Below are 19,856 nucleotides of genomic sequence, written 5' to 3' on the forward strand. Positions count from 1 at the left end.
CTCTCCAGGACCAGAGTTGGAGACCACTGATCTAGTGGATACTATTGGACATAACACATAATCTTACATGAAAGAATTCTACTTCCAGTAGATCAGCAATAGCAGAAGGCCTATGCTGTAGCCTCAGTATCAACTTTATGTAATAACATAATGTAACCCGTATAACAGTATAGCAACAATACCTTTGGTATTCAGTACTATAGCAAGGCAAGCATAACCAATGACAGCATCAGCTATTATTCACTGTTATTCAGCTCAATCAATATCACGAGCGATGTATAGCAACAAGTGTAATAGAGAAAATTATGCATTTGGAATAACTCACGTGAATGAGAGCAATAATTCACAGTCCATGACTGACTTTGTCTGTTACATAGTCTTTTAGCCAGCTAGGTCTCTGTCTGACTTTTGCTTTGGGAGAAGCAACTGTCTCTGGACATACATACTTGGTTCCACTTTCTTCTGTGCGGTGACAGTCTTTCCATACTTGGGATGTCCTTTGGGTGCACAAAGAGGTGTTTTGACACGTACACACTCTCCCCCTCAGAAAGAAGGAGCACACGCACCATGTTTCACATCCACGTAGCGTTTCATTCACGCCTGTTGATTGTGCACTCGTGCGTGTGCACCAGCTCCGGTAGTGGATGAAGCAGGGATCTGGGGTAGCACATTTAGACTGGTGCGCATCTTGTGAACATGGGGCATTTGAAATGGTCATACACCAGTTTTAGCATGGGTTGTAGGATGGTAGATGTGTAGGAAGTGAGTGACAGCAGCTTTCCAGGGGGTACCCTGAGCAATCACTGTTTGGACACATTCTTTTAACACTTGGTTCGCTCAATTGCTCCATTAGATAATGGAAAGTAGACAGAGCAACACAGTGGTTGATGGTGTTAGGACTGTAACAAAGGCAGATGAACAGAATTGTGGTCCTTTATCAGAGGAAAGAGACAAACAATCACTGTGTCGGCAGAAAACTCACTTAAGAAAAGTAATAGCAGCCTCAGTAGTGACAGTAGGGGTATAAGCAATGTCACACCACTTACTGTAGTAGTCGGTGTGGGTGATCACATAATGACAGTCCCATTTGGCTGTCACAAATGAGCCAACAATGATGTGTGAAGTGACAACCCCACAGATGTGTGCACCACTTCTTCATGGCCCAAACATTTGAGTATTAGCACTCCGTGGGACACAGAGTCCTCAATGAAAAAGCCACTGTTCCTTCTGTACTATCTGGGTGTATCTGTGTGAAAACAGCTACTAATCCATAATCAGAAGCATCAGTGGATGTAACTCTAGGCAAGGCAGGGTCGAACAGAGTGAGTACAGGGCCCACGACCAGTAGACGTTTCACCTCCATGAAACTTTCTTGTGCACGGTCTGTCCATTCAAAGTCTGTTTCTCGAATGACACATGCGTGTATTGGCTCACCTACTGGGAGGAACTTGTAGTACCAGGACAGTAATCCCAAGAATGAGTGCAGCATAGGAGCAGATACAGGTGCGTTCAGGATGGCCTCGGTGTGTTCCTTGTCAGGAAGAGTATCGGCAGTGATAATGTATCCCAGGAAACGGAAACTTGTCTGTCTGAAGCAGCACTTCACATCACTGAGCTGTAGGCCTGTGTCATTGAGTTCCAAAATGCAAAGAAGGTGAGGAACCTCTAAGCTTGTTTTTCCACCTCAGTTGTTACAAAATAAGAAACCGTAGTGGCAAAAGAATTGGTATTGTAAAACAGTTCATAGAGATAGAACCATGAGTTTCAAACAGTGCAAATTAGGCATTTAAAATTTGGGCTGGATTGGAGATGAAAAAAATACCGATGTGTATAGTATGATAAAGCAAATAATTAGGCAACTTTATTAATCATTACGGCAATTATCTAATTCAGACCAATGTTATGACTTATCATTATGACATGTTGTATTTCTTATAGTGCATATTTGATATACACAATTGCAATATTTCACATTATAATCTAGATATTTTTATGAATGCTTGTGTGCGTGTAACAGACGGGAGAGTTGTATGCGGATTGTGTAGTCGCACATTTCTATCGTAATATTGCATTCTTAAAAAAACAATGAAACAACTGGGACATGACTTAAGACCAGGGTTTTGACGGTCTTAGCACTAATGCTTGTAGCTTCATCAAAATAGCAATATGCCAACAATGCGCCTGACCAACCCCCCCTCATGGGCGCAAGTTAATTTGCTATACAAACAATGTGGGTGGTGGACAGGAAAATTACAACTGCGTCATTCTAAAACTAGCAAAGACACTGTGCACTGAGTGTAAGATAGAGCCCTTATGCAGTTAGCCCTTGACTTGTTAAATGATGTAAATGTTGTTTTGTGGGGGAACTCCCCTTTAACAACTATTGGAAAGACGTCATTTCCATAGGTATAAATAATACATGTGTGATACCAACATGTTAGCAGCTTGCAACAGACTTGCAAATGGCGAATATGAAAGACTCAGCCATTCATATGTTGCAAAATTTTATTGGAAGCCATGGAGAGACAGCTCTCCCAGAAACAGTTCTTCATTATCTGAACAGTTCTCCAGTGTGTTGGTTACGACAGAGCAGTCTCGAGGATTTCTTGCCCAGGCACCAGTGAGACAAACCTGCTCATTCTGAAAGAGAAAAAAAAACCTTGGTGGGTAAAAGTCTTGAATTGAATTTGCGAACATGTTTAAAATTCATGCCATTCTTTAAAGTGTGGTTCGGTGGTTTTTGAATTTCTTTGTATTTTGGTTGCATTCCTGTGTTAAAGTTGTGGTTAGTGGTTTGCAACTGTTCTTATACTATTGCATCACTTCAGATGTTCCACACATTATTTGCCAGAGTGCAAGAACTAGATTCCATCCTATTCTTGCCTTGTCAAGCCTGCTCAGTTCTATTTGCATAAAACCAGACTTCTTATGTTGGATTTGGAGGCCTCTAGCTAAAGCCCCAATGGGGCATAATATGGTTTACTGAACGTATGTTTTTTTGATGGGTCAGTACCATTACCAATCGCATTGCCGTTCACCTCCACCTCACACAGAGTCAGGTATTTTGATTTCCCAGGGAGAAGAATGCTGACGTAGCGTCCCACCATCCCATTGCACTGATAGGTTCTGGTTTGCCCTGATGGGATGTAGGGAATCACAGCACACCTACAACATAAAAGCAAATTAAATTGAGGCATGTGGTTCAGGTGTTGAATTATTGGAGTTACTGTAATTGTAGAAAGATATGGAGGTATGCCCATCGTGAATATATCTGACACAAGTTTTGTCTGTGTGTGTTGGATGTGGCAGTGGGTCACCATACACTGGATTATCATTGCCATTGTTTTCCAGTGAGTCTCCGACGTGAATCTCAGCTCCATTGATCCTCTCAGAACAGCAGTCCTCTCGGTTAGAAACGGCCACAGAAGTAATGTTGTACGATTTCAGCAGATCCACTCTCCACCAGGGGTTTGTTTCACCTTTTGTGTGGCTGCAGGACCCCTTTAAATACACTCCTTGGCGATTCCTGTCGATGGCATTGGTTGCATCACCAAAATCGTCCCACCGCGTTGATTGGGTAGTTTGGCCACCAGTAGCAAGGTTCTCTTCAAGAAAGGATGGAAAAAATTCATGCCAAATTTTATTATTCACATTGTAGTAATGATATATATATATATTTTTTTTGCTTGTTTATCCCTAGTGTCACTTTGTAATTCAACATCATTCCATTTTAACATCGTTTCATCCTCAAATTTTTCTTTTTCTCTCAAATTTGGATTCAAAGTTATACATGTAGGCTCACGCCATCGCTGAAATGTTATCTATCAGTTAAGCAGGGCATAGCATGTACATGAATCCTCAGAAATGCATGTAGCTAGCTGCCACTTTTTCAGTAGACCATGCCATCATTGTTCCAGTGGAATGTACCCTTTACGCTGCTTCTGCAGGCAGACTGCAGGTTCAAGATCGATCATGACTATAACCCTCCTTCCCTAGGAGCTATGGCTAGTCTCGTTCTCATTTTCAAAAGGAAAGTCTTAAACTGTCTGATTACTTTTGCTGAAAAAAGGTGGATGGTGGCGAGATGTGGCACAGTCTGTAAGGTGGCTGATTCCTGAGCCATAAATGAATCCCTGCCATGGGGGCTTGATCTCTACCATGGCACCTTCTCAGCTAGCATCCTTGCTCTATCTGTTACCCTCTCTGCTTGCTCCCTCTTTGAATGAAGCAAAAAATACTGAGGAGGGCAGGCTTGTCTGCTCTCCTTTTTTTCTTTTTTCTTTTTTAAAGGTAGTGTTTCGTGTATAAATCAGAGGTCAGCCGGGGCCAAAAGGTGCCGCTGTGTCTGTTCACACCCGATGCCCCAGACAAGTTGATCTCGAAGAAGCTCTTCAAATGTTGCAGCAAATTCACGCCAAGAAACCTGATGTTTCAGGCAAGCTGCATAAGCTGTGACTGCTTCCCCAGGGCTTCTGACACAGGACTGGAACTTAAAATGTTAGACTATTCCATTGGGCTTGGGATTAAAATGATCTCTGACACATGTAATGATTTCCAAATAAGGCACTTCAGAGGGCTTCCGTGGGGCTATCAAGTCCATAACCAGACCGTATAATGTACTGCCACAAGCAGAGAATAAAACAGCCCATTTGGTTTAGTCTTTAGTTATTTAATTTTCTTCAAAGTAAAAAAGTCACCCTTTCAGTATATCTGCTCCATGTTTCAGCAGCTGGGTCATAAATGACAATTGTCCCAAAAAGTCCCATAATCATATAACCCAAAACTCCGGCATTCTGGCTGGATTTTCAATATCAATTTCATTGTAGTACATTTCACCTCCAGCGGGTGGCAGATTTGCTGTAGAAAGAGGTACAGACTAGATAGTATCTAACACTGTATCAAGCCTAGTCTTGAAAATCCCCAGAGTTTCTGCCTCTACTACATGACCTGGCAGGGTATTCCACACATTGACTACTCTCTCTGTGAAAAGAATCTTCCTAATGTCTGTATGGAATCTACCTTTTGTTAATTTCCATCTATGTCCCCTTGTTCTACTAACAGAACTCAACCTGAAGAATCTCTTGTATTTCACTTATCTTACTCATTCAAAGTTAAGACACTGTGATATGGCAAAACATCTTATAAGCCCAATATACGAGTTGAGTTGAGCTGTCCTACCTTGAACTGTTCTACTCGCAGTACATTGTCTGTCTTGTGTGACTTCATCCTCTTCAGCGAACGCTGGGGAAAAGAGCAATAATAAAAATGAATTTATTATGATAAATTGCTAAAGCAGGATGACTTGTTACATTTATTATGCCAAAAAGAGAGACTATTGCAAAATATCACATTATTCATCAAACTCTGTTTATAAAGACAGTCTATCCATAATTTATGCCAGTAATGTTGCTAACATTTTAACTACAGTCAACTGAAATGAAAAGAGTTGCATTTATTGTCATTCTTCTCATTACAGACGAGTGTGAGAATGAAAGAAATACAGGACCACGATGCAGTAAAGAACTACCATAAACAATTAAAAAAGGAAAGAAACACAGGAGTTACATTTATAAGAAAGAACGATGAACAATAAATGCAAAGTATGCAACTTTCCTGCTTCTGGGATTTAAATCAAAGTCAAATTTGACAGCATTTGATCCACGGAAACCGTTGATTGCCTTTTGAATAGACAGTGAAACATCCACGCACTGCATGGGAAAGCCCTGAAATTAGTAACCTGCTGGAGGATGGCCTGTGCCATACGCCTTAGACATGGTCTGGGCAGGCGGGTGGCGAACAGCGCAAGTGAAAGACTGGACTGACTCAGAAATTCCGACTATCTTCCAATATTGCACTACGCCATGAAATATTGACTGACATACCCCCCACTTCAGCACAGGACGAGTCACGAAATTACCAAAGCATTCAAGTGTGTCAAAATATATGGCGAAAATACCAATTTGCCTGTGCAACAACTCGCAACACGCCACATACCGGCCGGGAGAAAAACTCTTTATGTTCTGAAAATATTTTCAAAAAAGAAAACAAAATAGTTGATATGAAAGGCAAAATATATGCCATGAAGCACAGATAAATATGTTCACATGCTCTAAGAAAATGTCAAACATATGTAAGGTACAAAAAATATCTTCAAATAGTCATATTTACAAATCAGCTCTTGATTTTGTAAGGGTTGCTGGACCATCTCTGTTTTGGATGAAACTGGCTGCTCTTGCTCCCGGTTCAGTTTGTGGTCAGATAATCTGTGATCGATTGGTTTGCCTTGCACCTTGAATTAATGCACAGACGTCATGAAGTGTGAAGTTTAGTCCTCTGTTGCCCTTTGCTGATGATGCCTTTCCCTCAGAGTTCCATGCCTCAGAAGCATCAGCAAGCTGAGTTGTCCTGGTCACTCAAGATTCTGCCCAAGCTATCACCCCTCTTTCAGTGACTGAGGCCTCTTCTTGCAGCCATTTTAGCCATAATTATCGCCATCCAGGCATGTCCAGCATTATCAACATCACCTGATTACCTATGTGTGTGGTAGCATTATTCTTCCTAGTTTACATTTTTGTTCACTGGCAATTTTCCAACTGAAGCTTATTTTACAGCTTGAATGTTATAACAATGCAGAAAATCTCTCTTGAATCCTTGGGGAGGCATTTTCAAATTTTCCAACTTTTTTTCCCCTACCTACCAACCCAGTGTTCATAGGCCCATGTAGATGATTGTTGGTAATGACTATGTACGAGCTCTTGCAGGGGAGTGTAAAGAATTTTGAATGCAAATAAATATTTTATGCTTACCCAAGAGTACATTTTCTTTCAGGTATTCAGTTGCTTGGGTAGAGTCGGGATCTATAAAGAGAAAGAAAGACTGAATCATTCTACTACTATATTATCTTAATGTGACTTTATTCCTCACATCCTACAGCTGACTCATTATGCTTGCTGGAAGAGCACATACTTTTTTAATCAAACAGAAAATAAGCATTCCAGTCTAAATAAACCATTACTAAGTCAGCAAAAACACTAATATGTATACAATATTATTTCAATATTTTGGTTTTAAATGACTAATATAAACATTGTCTTATTACTAAAAATGTATGGTCATCATAAAATAACACAAGCATGTAGCTGATGTATCAATAGGCTAACTGACAAAACTGATCTTGCCAGTAATGCCAAATTGATTAATGCCAGTAATGCAATGGCAAAAACAGATAGAAACAGATAAGGCCCTTGTTGCCCACCTCTAACTTAGACCTCAAACCCACAAATGCCCCTGAGAAAATTCACGCAAAATTTGTCTGGGCCAATGGAGAACTGAAATAAATGTAGAAAAGCTCCCGTAGGTGAACTATTCCTTTAAGACCGGGTGTTTGTTTCTCTTAACACTTTCAATATTAAAAAGGGATGTACAGTTCAATTTACAATAAGAAATAAAATAGATGATTAAATTAAATTGATGATTGTCAGGTAATTGAACAGAGTACACATTCATAACTATTTGAATATTCTGACTCATCCCTATTGTGTACGTATAATTTGAATATGAAATTAACAATAACTGCATTCTTGCCACAAGGCAAGAGTGAAAAATTCCTAAATGCCTGATTTCACATTTAAGAGTAAATCACATTTAATAATTTTCTTTGATAAATGTCAAAAATGTAAACATGCAATTACATATTGTGCCAAATAATTGTTGAATGGATTGCATGAAGTCAAAGGCGATTGACAGGATTTCTTCAAATTCTTCTGATGAGTCTGGTTCAGTAACTGTCAAAAGCAAAAAACATGAATTTTACGTAATTGTTATTTCACTCCTCAGATGTTCCAAAAAATGCAGAGATAGACTGTAATTATATTAACAGTTCATATGATCATGTTCATATGATATACACTTGCAGAGATGAATTGTGTGTAATGTTCTTGAAAGAGCTCCTTCAGAAAGTGTCTGCAAGCATCTGACTGTTCAACACCACATGCGCTCTCATAATGTAACATCAAGAACTAAGCATAGTTTACATTATTGTGGTAATACCATGGATAGTATATTGATCTGAAGAATGTATGTGAGTAATCAGTATATGGAAAGAACAATAATTTCCTTTAATAAATACAAAAATAAAAAAACCAAAAGCGTCGATGCTGTACTTACCCAATGGTGGACCGTCTGTCGTGACTTCTGGCAGGGAGACTGATTTTGTGAAGAGAAAGATATACAGGTTTAAAAGTTATCTTACTGTAGACATAAAGCACAACAAGAAACTTCACCTGTAGGTCAGCTATGCTTGACAGTGAGACACTGGTACAAGTCAAGAAAATTTTGTTGGTGCATAGGAACATTGATTGGTTCGTGTAATTAATATCTGATGATGTTTACTCTTGGTTTCATTCTTTTTTGAAGTTAACAGGCTACTGGAATCTACTGTTCTTGTCATATAACATTTTGATATGTCCTTCTCTGTACGAACCAGGATCAGGTTCTGCATGGACTTCCACTTCACACAGAGTCAGGTATTTATCGCAGCCAGGGAGGAAGATGTTGACGTAACGTCCCATCATCCCATGACACTGAAAGGTCAAGGTCTCCCATGCAGGAAAAGAGGAAATCACAGTACATCTGCGGGAGGAATTGCAGATTTTAGGCAATGTGAATAAAACATCCCCAACTGCTATTATTAAAAAGAAAAGTTTTAGCATTATTTAAAAAAAGGTTGAAAATATTTGTTTTTATTAAGATGAAAAGGAAATTGAGCGGATAGGACAACTGTTGGTCTTAGACTATGCAAATGACTTCATGGCATCAGTAAAAAACAGCCAGCTTAAAATTGGGGTCAAAAAAAAGCCAATACTATCTTGTCAAGAGCTAAGATCTAAGGGATAAAAGAAAGTGGGGTTCCCATTTCTGCTTTAGCAGGGATGCAAGCCTTGATCTTTATAATGGATAGTGACATGCTTATTGTGTACTGATAGGTTCCCAGTTTTATTTAGTATACATATATATATTATATGTAGTGTATTGTGTTTCCGTTTCTGCCATTACTGTGTCTGTAGTTTGCATGCCTCTGTGTCTAGCCCCTCTGTAGTGTGTCTCAGTATAACACCTCTAGTGTCTGCGGCAAGGATGTCACATTCCTATGCTAAATGGCTGCGAGGGTCCCCAGGAAGGGACAAGACCATTTGTCTCCGGCCCGCCACTTAACTCAACCTTTTGATATGTATGTATGACTCCAAACTGTATATCCAGACACCACACAGCATGATCGGCAGAGATTCTCTCAGCGCAGCGCCCGAATGTGCTGGGTCTGTCTCTCCCTTGCGCATTGAATTAAACATCAAATCCTCTGAGGAAACTTTGTCAGCGTGTTCTTCATCATCCTGCATTTGACTCCACGAATAAGGGCAAAATATCCTAACAGTACTTTCTTCAGAAGGATGTTTATGCAGAAATATTTCACATGAGAAATCACCTGAAAAATATACAATCATATTTAAATATACCGGATCAGGACCTGCTCTGTCACTGCAATACAATAGACTAAGGGCCCAATATACAAAATGTGATTAATAGGCATTCCCATTTGATGACTGCATAATTGGCTGTAGTCTTAAAATAACACGAGTAGACTGTGTACACACACTAACATACTGTAGTCTCATCAGGCTACATTCTGCGCTGAGAGTTTTATGTACATACTTGTAAAACTGGTGTCTTTTCACCAATCATGACATGCAAATTAGCAAGAAGGGCACTTTGGTCCAGGTTACTATAATTTATGCTTGAGCACTTCAAATAACATTATTTTCAGAATTTAGTAAATGTACAATTGCAAAGTGAATTTTTAAGAAAACAGCCCATTGTGTTATCAAATTCTGGATGTGTTTGCAACATTCAGCGGCCTAAATTACCAGGATTTTTGAGACAAAGCTGTAAAGCAGCGGTCTGCTGCCTTACATTGGATTGTTGTTGCCTTTGTTTTCCAAGGAATCTCCAATTCGGAGCTGAGCTCCATCAATCATCTCTGCGCAGCAGTCCTCTCTGCTGGTGATGGTTACAGAGGTGACATTATAGGCTTTCTCCAGGTCCACTCTCCACCAGGGGTCAGCTTCAGTGCGGGTCTGAGTGCAAGATCCCATTTGGAACCGAGTGCTGCGTTTTCCATCAACGGCCTTGCTAGCCCGGCCCCGAGACTTGGATGATGACTGACGCGTCTTTTTCCGCAAAGCAACATTCCCTTAAGGAAGAAGAAAGTGTGATGTCATAGCAGCTCAAAAACCTTATAAAAAGCACATTTTAATTTGCTGCATGTTTTGAGCGTATGTCACAATGGCAAGAAAAGCTGACATCAAGATAAGGTGGTGGATTAATGCACAAAGGATAGTTTTAAGTGTTTAAACTGTATTTGATTGGTTTTTGTCATAACAGGTAGTTCTTAGAAACTAAATCATACAATCAGATATAGAACACACAACAATGCTGCCGTGGATTGCTGTTTTGATTCTTCCTGAGGTTATCACTTGAATTCCAGGCTGCCAATCAAGAGTTATATCTGTAGGTAGTTGGGTAATTGCTATGTATGAAGTGTACTCTTTCAGTGCAAGGACTGAGGGTTTCAGTTGGTGGGCAGTGGACTGAAAAGTAGTGGTACTGCCGCATGCCCTTTTGTAGGAGATGGGCAAATAAATAGAATTGGGTATTTAAAACTGGGAGCAAAAGTCAGAGATAAATAAAGAATAATTAATAAACAGTGATTAATAATAATAATCATCATTCTTTACCAATATCAAACATACTGTGATAGAATATTCCCAAAACCAGTTATTTTCAGAAGAAGATTCATTTACCTTTTTGTGTTATACTGGGTCCCAAGGTGGAAGCTATTCCGATGTCTTCTAAAAAAAATGTAATGAATTCACTGTCAATTAAAAGGGATGTTTTGATTCCACAGTTCGGGGCCGAAACCGGGAGCAAGGGGCGCCACCAGCTGGCACAGCCGTGACCAATCTGCCTCTCAGGCGGACCGACTGCCACACACCTTCCACGCAAGAATTCAGCCGAAGGCTAATTCAGCTTATGCCGAAACCGCTCCCTCCCAGGTTTCGGCACCAACTGTCACACGTCAGGCGTGACACACCGGGCAGGGAGATGCGACAATACCCGGGAACACCGTTTGTGTCGCACGGAGAGAGAGAATGCACACACGCAAACACGAAATAAAATAAACGGACCACTTCACCCTTCCCTCTTACGGGTTCCTCTTACGGGCAAAAACAATTCGTTAAAACAACAAGCTAAAATAACAAAGACAAAAGAAAGTAAAACAGAGCAGCAACTTTTCAGTTCGCCTGCTCTGTATCTGACCCGCCTTCCCGGCCAGGTCCAGCTCCTCCAGCATCCCAGCTGAGGATTACTTCCTTTTCAGTCTTTAGTGCTTAAAATAAAACGAAACGAAAATCATAATTGCGCTCTCGGTGTTAGCTCCCGGTCTCGGCCCCGAACTGTGGAGAGCAGAACAGCTTTAAACACCTGGGCTGATTAGCCAACGCAGCCCAGGTGTGTGTGCTCTCTCCACCAGCCGGCACAGCCGAGACCAATCCACCTCTCAGGCGGACCGACTGCGACAGTGTCATTTTGCCCTGATATTATGTTCTGGTCCATACCTGCAGGACTCGCATAGACTTCCACTTCACACAGAGTCAGGAATTGGGTGTATCCTCGGAGAAGAACGTTGATGTAGCGACCCACCATCCCACTGCAATTAAAGCTGACGGGTTCCCATGGTGGAATGGTTGAGATCACAGCACACCTGAAATGGAGATTGAGGAGGGAGACAAATCATTCAGTCCTGTAATGGCCAACAAATTATCTTTTATGACCAAAAGTGGTGGGAAGAACGAGAACGACATACGTTGGGTTGTCATTGCCATTGTTCTCCAGGGAGTTCCCAATGTGAATCTCAGCATCATTGAGTCGCTCAGAGAAGCCGTCCCCTCTGTTAGAGATGATCACTGAGGATACTCTGTGCACACCCAGCAGGTCCACTCTCCACCAGGGGTTAGTTTCACCCTCAGTATGGCTACAGGATCCATGATAGTAGTCACCATCGCGGTTTCCATCAATAGCCCTCCTAGCATAAGCACTGCCATATGTTGAAGATTGAACAGCCTTTCCTTTCAAGGCCACATTCTCTATAGGAATAATCAAAGACTGTGACAGCCAGAGCCAACAAAATTTGTACATTGCTGCCTGTCATTCTGCTTTGTTTAACCCTGAAATATGTAAGAGTAATATGTCCGAGTTGTGTAAGAGAAAGCCTCTAGTCCACATTTCACAATTAATACCTTCCTAAATGTAATCCATTGGCAATAATACAGTCTATCAATGCATTGAAAATAATGCAGATTTTAAAGTGCAGTGTCGACCAGGAAGTTCAATGAAAATTCATAAATTGTAGCTATTAACAATAACAGTTACATAGCCAACAATGCAAAAATTCCTTACATTTAGAAAACATTTTTTATTTGAAACAGTCATTAAAAACACCGGCTCAAAATGTGCTTGTTTGAGCTTTTCTTAGTGCCAATCAGGGGCCTCGTTTATTCATAGATTTATACTTGAACTTAGTCTTAAGATAATTTCCGACGGTGTGCTTACGTTCGATTCCTAAAAGATACTGAGCATAAAAAACCTTGCTTACGCAGGTTCTAAGAAGCTTTCAACTTACGCACCTGTGATCTATAGATCTCAAATTAACTTAAAATTGACAGCACGTGAACGTGCCTTACAATCAGCGATTTGCTCTTATATAATGCTAGCACAAATGAGGGTTTAGTCAGGAATAACCATGAACCAAAATCTCGTCTTTTTGAAAGACGAGATCACGGCAATGGTAGAGGAGATTGAAGACAGGCAACACGTATTATTCAGCGGACTAAATAGTAGGTTGACAAACAAAGCCAAACAGGTAGCTTGGGAGTGTGTCGCCGCTGCAGGTGGGGCAGCAAAAAGCTAATGCAAAGTTTACCACAGCCTTGGACGCATATGCGTCCCAAACTGCAACACCTCTACATAACCAGCAGGAAAACCACTTACGTCAAGTCTAGACTTTGCTTAGAGATAAGATCATTTCCACGTCAAAGTAAGGTTTTATAAATAACTACTTGTATGTGGTTTTCTGCGTAAGTCATACTTAAGATCAAAATTGATTGTAAGTCCATTTTATAAATGAGGCCCCAGGACAGGAAAATTAAATATTTCCCCTCCCCTCACTGATGGTTACCTAGTGTATGTTCGTGGTGCTCACATCGTCCCAACGCAAGGACTGCAGTCAGAAGAATTACTGTTACTCCCTTCATCCTAGAACAGAAGAACAATGATCTTCACTTTCAAACCTGTGTATGAATTTGTTTAATGAAATGTTCTAAATATCGTAAGGGAACAAATCTTCTGGTTAACACAGTTATAATTCCAGCCTACCTTAAGGTTGAGGTCTCTTCTGTGAAAAACATGCAATTTCCCTGCAACATGCAACCTTTTTGTACTACCCCCTATTTCAGATTTTTTTATAACTGCATACCAAATTCCAAATTAAAATGGGTAGCCTTGCAATAAGAAAAACTATCTGCATTAGAACCTACCTTAATTTTCCATCAATTTATGCTTTGTAGATCAAATATTTTCCAGGACACTGATTAAAGACTACTATGAGAAAGAGATGTTCACGAATATACAACAATTTATGTATTCAGTAACCCAATGAAAAGCAGTGTGTCAACCGATGGAATTTGTCATGTATTTTGATGTCAGAAGAGACTCCTGCTCAATTAAATAGGCACTTTAGTCTGAACTTTACCCTGAACTGTCCAGTGTAAATATTATTTCCCAATATTTGCATTAGATGTTTTCTATTTTGTGTGTGTGTTGCATTTTATTTGAACTATATGATAAGGAACAGAGTCCGCACACTGTAGCTTATGATATCCTGAAAAATATCTGTTTGGGTGGAGACGTCGTTGTTTTGATTATTGTATCCTTTTGTTTCGTTTTGTTTCTGCCCAGGACATTTAGTTACAGTATACTGGATGAGCATGTTCTAACTCAGTTCATTTTCAATTATTTATCAGAAGACATACAGCCCTGGCCACTATACATGTGTTGTCATGGTTTTGGCTGATGCCACCATTTCTTTTCCTTCCTGCGCCTTTTCTTCAGTTATTACGGCCATTGGTTTTTTCATGCACCTTTTCTTCAGTTATTACGGCCATTGAGTTGATTGAATTATACACGTGCAAATTTCCTTTTACAATTTGCACCTGTTGGTGTTCTATTTAAACCCTGAGCAAGCCGATAAGCTTTGCTTCAGTGTCACTTATGTTGCACGAGAGCCGGTATTCTGTCAAGCGAGGTAAAGGTAAAGGTAAAGGTAAAGGTAAAGGTAAAGGTAAAGGTAAAGGTAAAGGTAAAGGTAAAGGTAAAGGTAAAGGTAAAGGTAAAGGTAAAGGTAAAGGTAAAGGTAAAGTAAAGGTAAAGGTAAAGGTAAGAAGGTAAAGGTAAAGGTAAAGGTAAAGGTAAAGGTAAAGGTAAAGGTAAAGGTAAGAGCTGCGATATTGGATTGTTGTGGCTATAAAATTAGCACAACAGTCTTTAGCTTTTTTAGATTGTTGGCAACAAGTTAGTGCCACAATCTAAGCTCAGTATTCTTTCTTTAGGGTTTTACTTTTTCAGCCTCGGTTTGAGGTCTGTTTTCTTTGAGTTGCCCCGTTTTCTGCTCCGGCAGTTTTGTTATTTTCATACTCCTTAAGCCTTAGTTCTTTTTTACCCAGTACGTGGGTTGTGTAGAGCTTTTCTTTGGGATACTCTCCCTAAGGAGTATTGTTTTCCTTTCCCTTGTCTCTTGAGACTTTGTGGCTATTTTACCTCTGGTTAATAGCTTAAAGAACCCCCTGTTCAGTCGCGGTTGGTCTCCCAAAACTCCAACTCCCTCACATGTGTAGGTAAAGTACGAGGTGTTGCAGGTGCCAAACCTCTGGCAAAACAGTTTTTGTAACTCCTTGCAGCCACTTGCATTGTACAGTGCTACTGGTTTCACACTTCTGCTTGTGAGTTCTATTGGCCAATTTAACAAATTCTTTGTTTTTGAAAATTGTGTGATTTCTACTTTTTCAGTTTGACAAATTTGCCTTGACTGCTTCATGAATTTAGCCAATAGTTTCTATGACAAACGCCCAACCTTAATTATTGTGACTGTGTAATCTGTACTGTTTGATTTCTTGCTTGGGGAGTTTAAATGGTATGATTCTTGTTGGAAATATTCTCTCAACGTCTCTTCAATACCTATACCTGTGTCTCCATCATAATTGTGTGAATGTTTGGAAAGTCAACTGAATACATAGTAACATCTCTGAACGTATAAAAGTAATGATCACTATTTTCATTACATATTAATTGTTTATTCAAATGTTGTACATCTGTGGTGTTTCTGGGGAAATGTTTTCGGCCGTCGGAAACGAGTAAGACATCCAGCAGAGTTCGTCCAGCTGATGGAAAACAACCGCACACCCAAACACCCACACAAATGGGACTGTTCATGTTATCCCATAATCTGTATTGAGGTTGAATTGATGATGTTTACAAATAAAATGTGACCCGTGGGCTTGAGGTTCAAAGAAGAGGTGAGAAACATAGCAAAATCACAGAGACCAATAAAGTGTGATCTCCATTTGTAAGATGAATCACAAATAATTTGTTTATTACGCTTGGTGCATACTACAGGATAAACAAGCTGATTTTGGGGCAAATTCACCCCTCGAGACAATCGCCAGGACGTTGCCGATTTGGGGCGGGTCCAAATTGATTATCTGCCCAGATTATCCTGCAGTATGAGGGGAATAGTGATGGAATTCGAACAGAAACTCACAAAAGCTAGTGAGAGCCAACCTGACTGGGAAGTGAAATGTTTGTTTTTATGCAAAGTGAGTTTCTGTGAGATCCCAGGTTCTGAGAGTCAAGACTCATGGGCATGAGTATAAACGTTCAGTGTGTGATGCTCCTTCTTGGCCAAATCGTCTAGTGTGTGCGTTCTTATGTCTGAAAGACAAAAAATCTGTGAAATATGATGATGTGCAGGATGTCAGGTATCCACATACTTTTGGCCATCTAGTGTTACTGCTGATGATACGACAGTTTTTCTCAATAAAATTTCATCGGTCAGTTTTGACCAGAAACACAGCACGTCATTATGCGGCACCATTACAAAATTATAAATGTTTCAAAACAAGTATCCTGGGTAAGCTTTGACATATACCAGTCTGTGATAATCTCTCAATGTGTTTTCCACTGGTATATACTAAACAGAAACCAATTTATAAATTGTGCTTATTTAACTCAAAATTGGGTGGTATAATTTTTGTTAAATGAATTCTAAAAAAATTCAAAAAAGAAGAGTCAAACTTGTGATAATGTGTAAGACAACATTTGCTGATCACTTTTCATTATGATTGCTTCATAAATAGTTAAAATGGACAATAGAAACTTGACCCAAAGACAACACAAGGGTTAATCTCATGCAGATAACTTAGATAAACATGCAGCTGAACAAGCCTCTCCTAGTTTTATTTATTTAATTTTTTTACTGTGGGTTACTATCTTTCAAATGACAGGCAGGCTATGGCAAATATACTGTAGCGTGAGAGCAGATTCTGGTCTGTCTCCTTTTTTGTGTTGTTTTGTGTTGTCCAATCAACCAATCAGAACTAAGTTAAATTACATTATTCATTTTGAAGTTCTTTTCTAACATTTTTGATTGGCTGAACCTCCTGAGCAGATAAAGAGTGGGAAATGAGGAGACAAATATTAACTTGGAAAAAGTGTGGATCAAAATATTTGATTGTTCAAAGTCCATGGTCAGAGTTTTGGAGGGCAGACATCGAGATATACAAGAATTGGAGACAGCTACCATATAACAGTTCCATGGAGTCCTATGGGTGCTGCTCATTTATCATGAAATATGTGCTAAGAAATTGCACATTCACCTAAATAAATTAACATTTGTATCCGGTTAGTAGTATCTTACAATTAAAAGCAGAATGCGAAGGCATTGTCACTATCAGCATAACTAGCACGGAAAGAACTTCAGCAAAATTCTATGAACTCCTGCAGCCACTGACGTGATGTTTAGCCTAGCACAGCACATAGGCAGGCATACATGCGCTTACTGAACACATTGAACTTTGAGGATAGTCAATGGATAATGTGCACATAGGTAAAATGCAAAGATTACGTAAAATATGTTGATAGATTAGGCTTATTTATCATTTTATATTTTGTACATTTGACGCTCATTTAACCCTCTTTCTTCACCTCAAAAAATCCAGCTCACCTTGAAGTTGCTCTGTCCCTTGTTTTAGTTTTCTTCCGGTTATACTAAAAACTCAATGGGACTGAATTTCAAGATAGCTCCTTGTGACCAAACTCCCTATGCAGAAGTAGCTGTCCTCCTCAAAGTGCAAAACACACACGAAAGGAAGTTACACTCATCCCATAGCCCAGCTCACCAGTTTTAATCTTTTATTTCCAGATGAGAAATGTTACACAAGCTCCCATGAACATTTTCTTGTGTAACACTGTTGCCATTCAATTGTCTGATTGTAGGTTGCAATCAGACGATTGACTGGCAAAAGCACCCATTCAAATTTTGCAATGAAGTCTGCAGTCATATGTGAGGAAGGTAATGTGAATAGCTTGCTGTTACTATTAACATATTAAAATAAGTTCCTTGCATTGTTCAAATTGTATTGTACAGTTATTATAAAATTATATGTATTGTTCAATAAGTCATATACACTGCCTGGCTAAAAAAAGTCGCCATTTGGATTTTTTTGGACAGTGCCCACTGTACAAGCCTCTGGAGGCAGTGTTATGATCTGGGGTTGCTTCAATCGGTCAGGTCTAGGCTCAGCAACATTATGCAGCAATAAAATGAAGTCAGCTGAGTACCTGAATGTACTGAATGACCAGGTTATCCCATCAATGGATTTTTTCTTCCCTGACGGCACGTGCATATTCCAGGATGACAATGCCAAGATTCATTGGGCTCAAATTGTGAAAGAGTGGTTCTGGGACCATGAGGAATCATTTTTACACATGAATTGGCCACCCGAGTCCTGACCTTAACCCCATTGAAAGTGTTTGGGATGTGCTGGAGAAAACTTTACAGAGTGGTTTGACTCTCCCTTCATCAATACAAGATCTCGGCCAAAAATGAATGCAATTCTGCACGGAAATAAATGTTGTGACATTGCATAAGTTTGTCGAAATAATGCCACGACAAATGTGTGCCGTAATCAAGGCTAAAGGCGGTCCAACGAAATAGTGTTGCAGCTTTTTTTTGGCCAGGCAGTGTTTTTAACATGCATTAATTGACTACATTTTGGGTGCCTTATGTGTATCAAAGAATAGAACTGCTATCAATAGACTTTTCTGAAGCTGGAATGCGTCGTAATGTTTGCTGAAAGTATCGGAGTTGGGTTAAAAGTCGGACAGCCCAGTGGCTTATTTGGCGATCTTCACTTTATTTATTTACAGCATTCCTTCTTCCAAAAATGCGGCAACAAAAGCAGTCCAGGAACGGATCTAGTCCAATGTTTAATCTGGCGCAGCGCATTGTATTACGATGTTTCACACACATACACTACATACACTACATACACTACATACACTACTTACACTACATACACTACATACACCACATACACCACATACACTACATACACTACACACACTACATACACTACATACACTACATACACCACATACACTACATACACTACACACACTACATACACTACATACACCACATACACTACATACACTACATACACTACTTACACTACATACACTACATACACTACACACACTACATACACTACTTACACTACATACACTACATACACTACATACACCACATACACTACACACACTACATACACTACTTACACTACATACACTACATACACCACATACACCACATACACTACATACACTACACACACTACATACACCACATACACTACATACACTACATACACTACATACACACATACACTACATACACTACTTACACTACATACACCACATACACTACATACACTACATACACTACTTACACTACATACACTACATACACTACATACACTACACACACTACATACACTACTTACACTACATACACTACATACACCACATACACCACATACACTACATACACTACACACACTACATACACCACATACACTACATACACTACATACACTACATACACACATACACTACATACACTACTTACACTACATACACCACATACACTACACACACTACATACACTACTTACACTACATACACTACATACACCACATACACCACATACACTACATACACTACACACACTACATACACCACATACACTACATACACTACATACACTACATACACACATACACTACATACACTACTTACACTACATACACCACATACACTACACACACTACATACACTACATACACCACATACACTACATACACTACATACACTACTTACACTACATACACTACATACACTACTTACACTACATACACTACATACACCACATACACTACATACACTACACACACTACATACACCACATACACTACATACACTACATACACTACATACACACATACACTACATACACTACTTACACTACATACACCACATACACTACATACACTACATACACTACTTACACTACATACACTACATACACTACTTACACTACATACACTACATACACCACATACACTACATAC

At 39.6% G+C, this 19,856-nt stretch overlaps 1 protein-coding gene across 4 annotated transcripts; it reads right to left on the reverse strand.

Moving 5' to 3' along the window:
* Positions 1–2,491: 2,491 nt before the first annotated feature.
* On the reverse strand, positions 2,492–13,823 carry LOC135257470 (uncharacterized). 4 transcript variants are annotated; one of them, XM_064340242.1, is made up of 14 exons: positions 13,650–13,823; positions 13,292–13,368; positions 11,921–12,200; positions 11,673–11,818; positions 10,857–10,904; positions 9,967–10,246; positions 8,483–8,631; positions 8,167–8,205; positions 7,692–7,784; positions 6,807–6,857; positions 5,179–5,241; positions 3,323–3,605; positions 3,014–3,165; positions 2,492–2,640 (listed from the first exon to the last, which is right to left on the reverse strand). In XM_064340242.1, exons 2-14 carry the CDS (start codon positions 13,365–13,367, stop codon positions 2,636–2,638), a joined length of 1,665 nt encoding a protein of 554 aa, XP_064196312.1. In that variant the 5' UTR covers position 13,368; positions 13,650–13,823; the 3' UTR covers positions 2,492–2,635. The 4 variants fall into 4 exon arrangements, with proteins under 4 accessions (XP_064196312.1, XP_064196296.1, XP_064196304.1 ...); XM_064340226.1 differs by lacking the exon at positions 13,650–13,823 and adding an exon at positions 13,489–13,597; XM_064340234.1 differs by lacking the exon at positions 13,650–13,823 and adding an exon at positions 13,489–13,596 and having other exon boundaries at positions 3,020–3,165.
* Between the last annotated feature and the right edge of the window lie 6,033 nt (positions 13,824–19,856).

This window comes from Anguilla rostrata, chromosome 1 (genome assembly GCF_018555375.3).
Source record: "Anguilla rostrata isolate EN2019 chromosome 1, ASM1855537v3, whole genome shotgun sequence".
NCBI lineage: Eukaryota > Metazoa > Chordata > Actinopteri > Anguilliformes > Anguillidae > Anguilla > Anguilla rostrata.

What these genes read in the sequence shown, in the direction of transcription:
- LOC135257470 (XM_064340226.1), bottom strand. Translation starts at nt 13,538, where the DNA reads ATGTTGCAGGGAAATTGCATGTTTTTCACAGAAGAGACCTCAACCTTA. An exon ending in AATGGCAATGACAACCCAAC is followed by an intron (nt 11,819 to 11,920) that starts GTATGTCGTTCT and finishes TCTCCATTTCAG; the next exon opens with GTGTGCTGTGATCTCAACCA. An exon ending in ACAATTATTTGGCACAATAT is followed by an intron (nt 6,858 to 7,691) that starts GTAATTGCATGT and finishes TTCTCTTTATAG; the next exon opens with ATCCCGACTCTACCCAAGCA.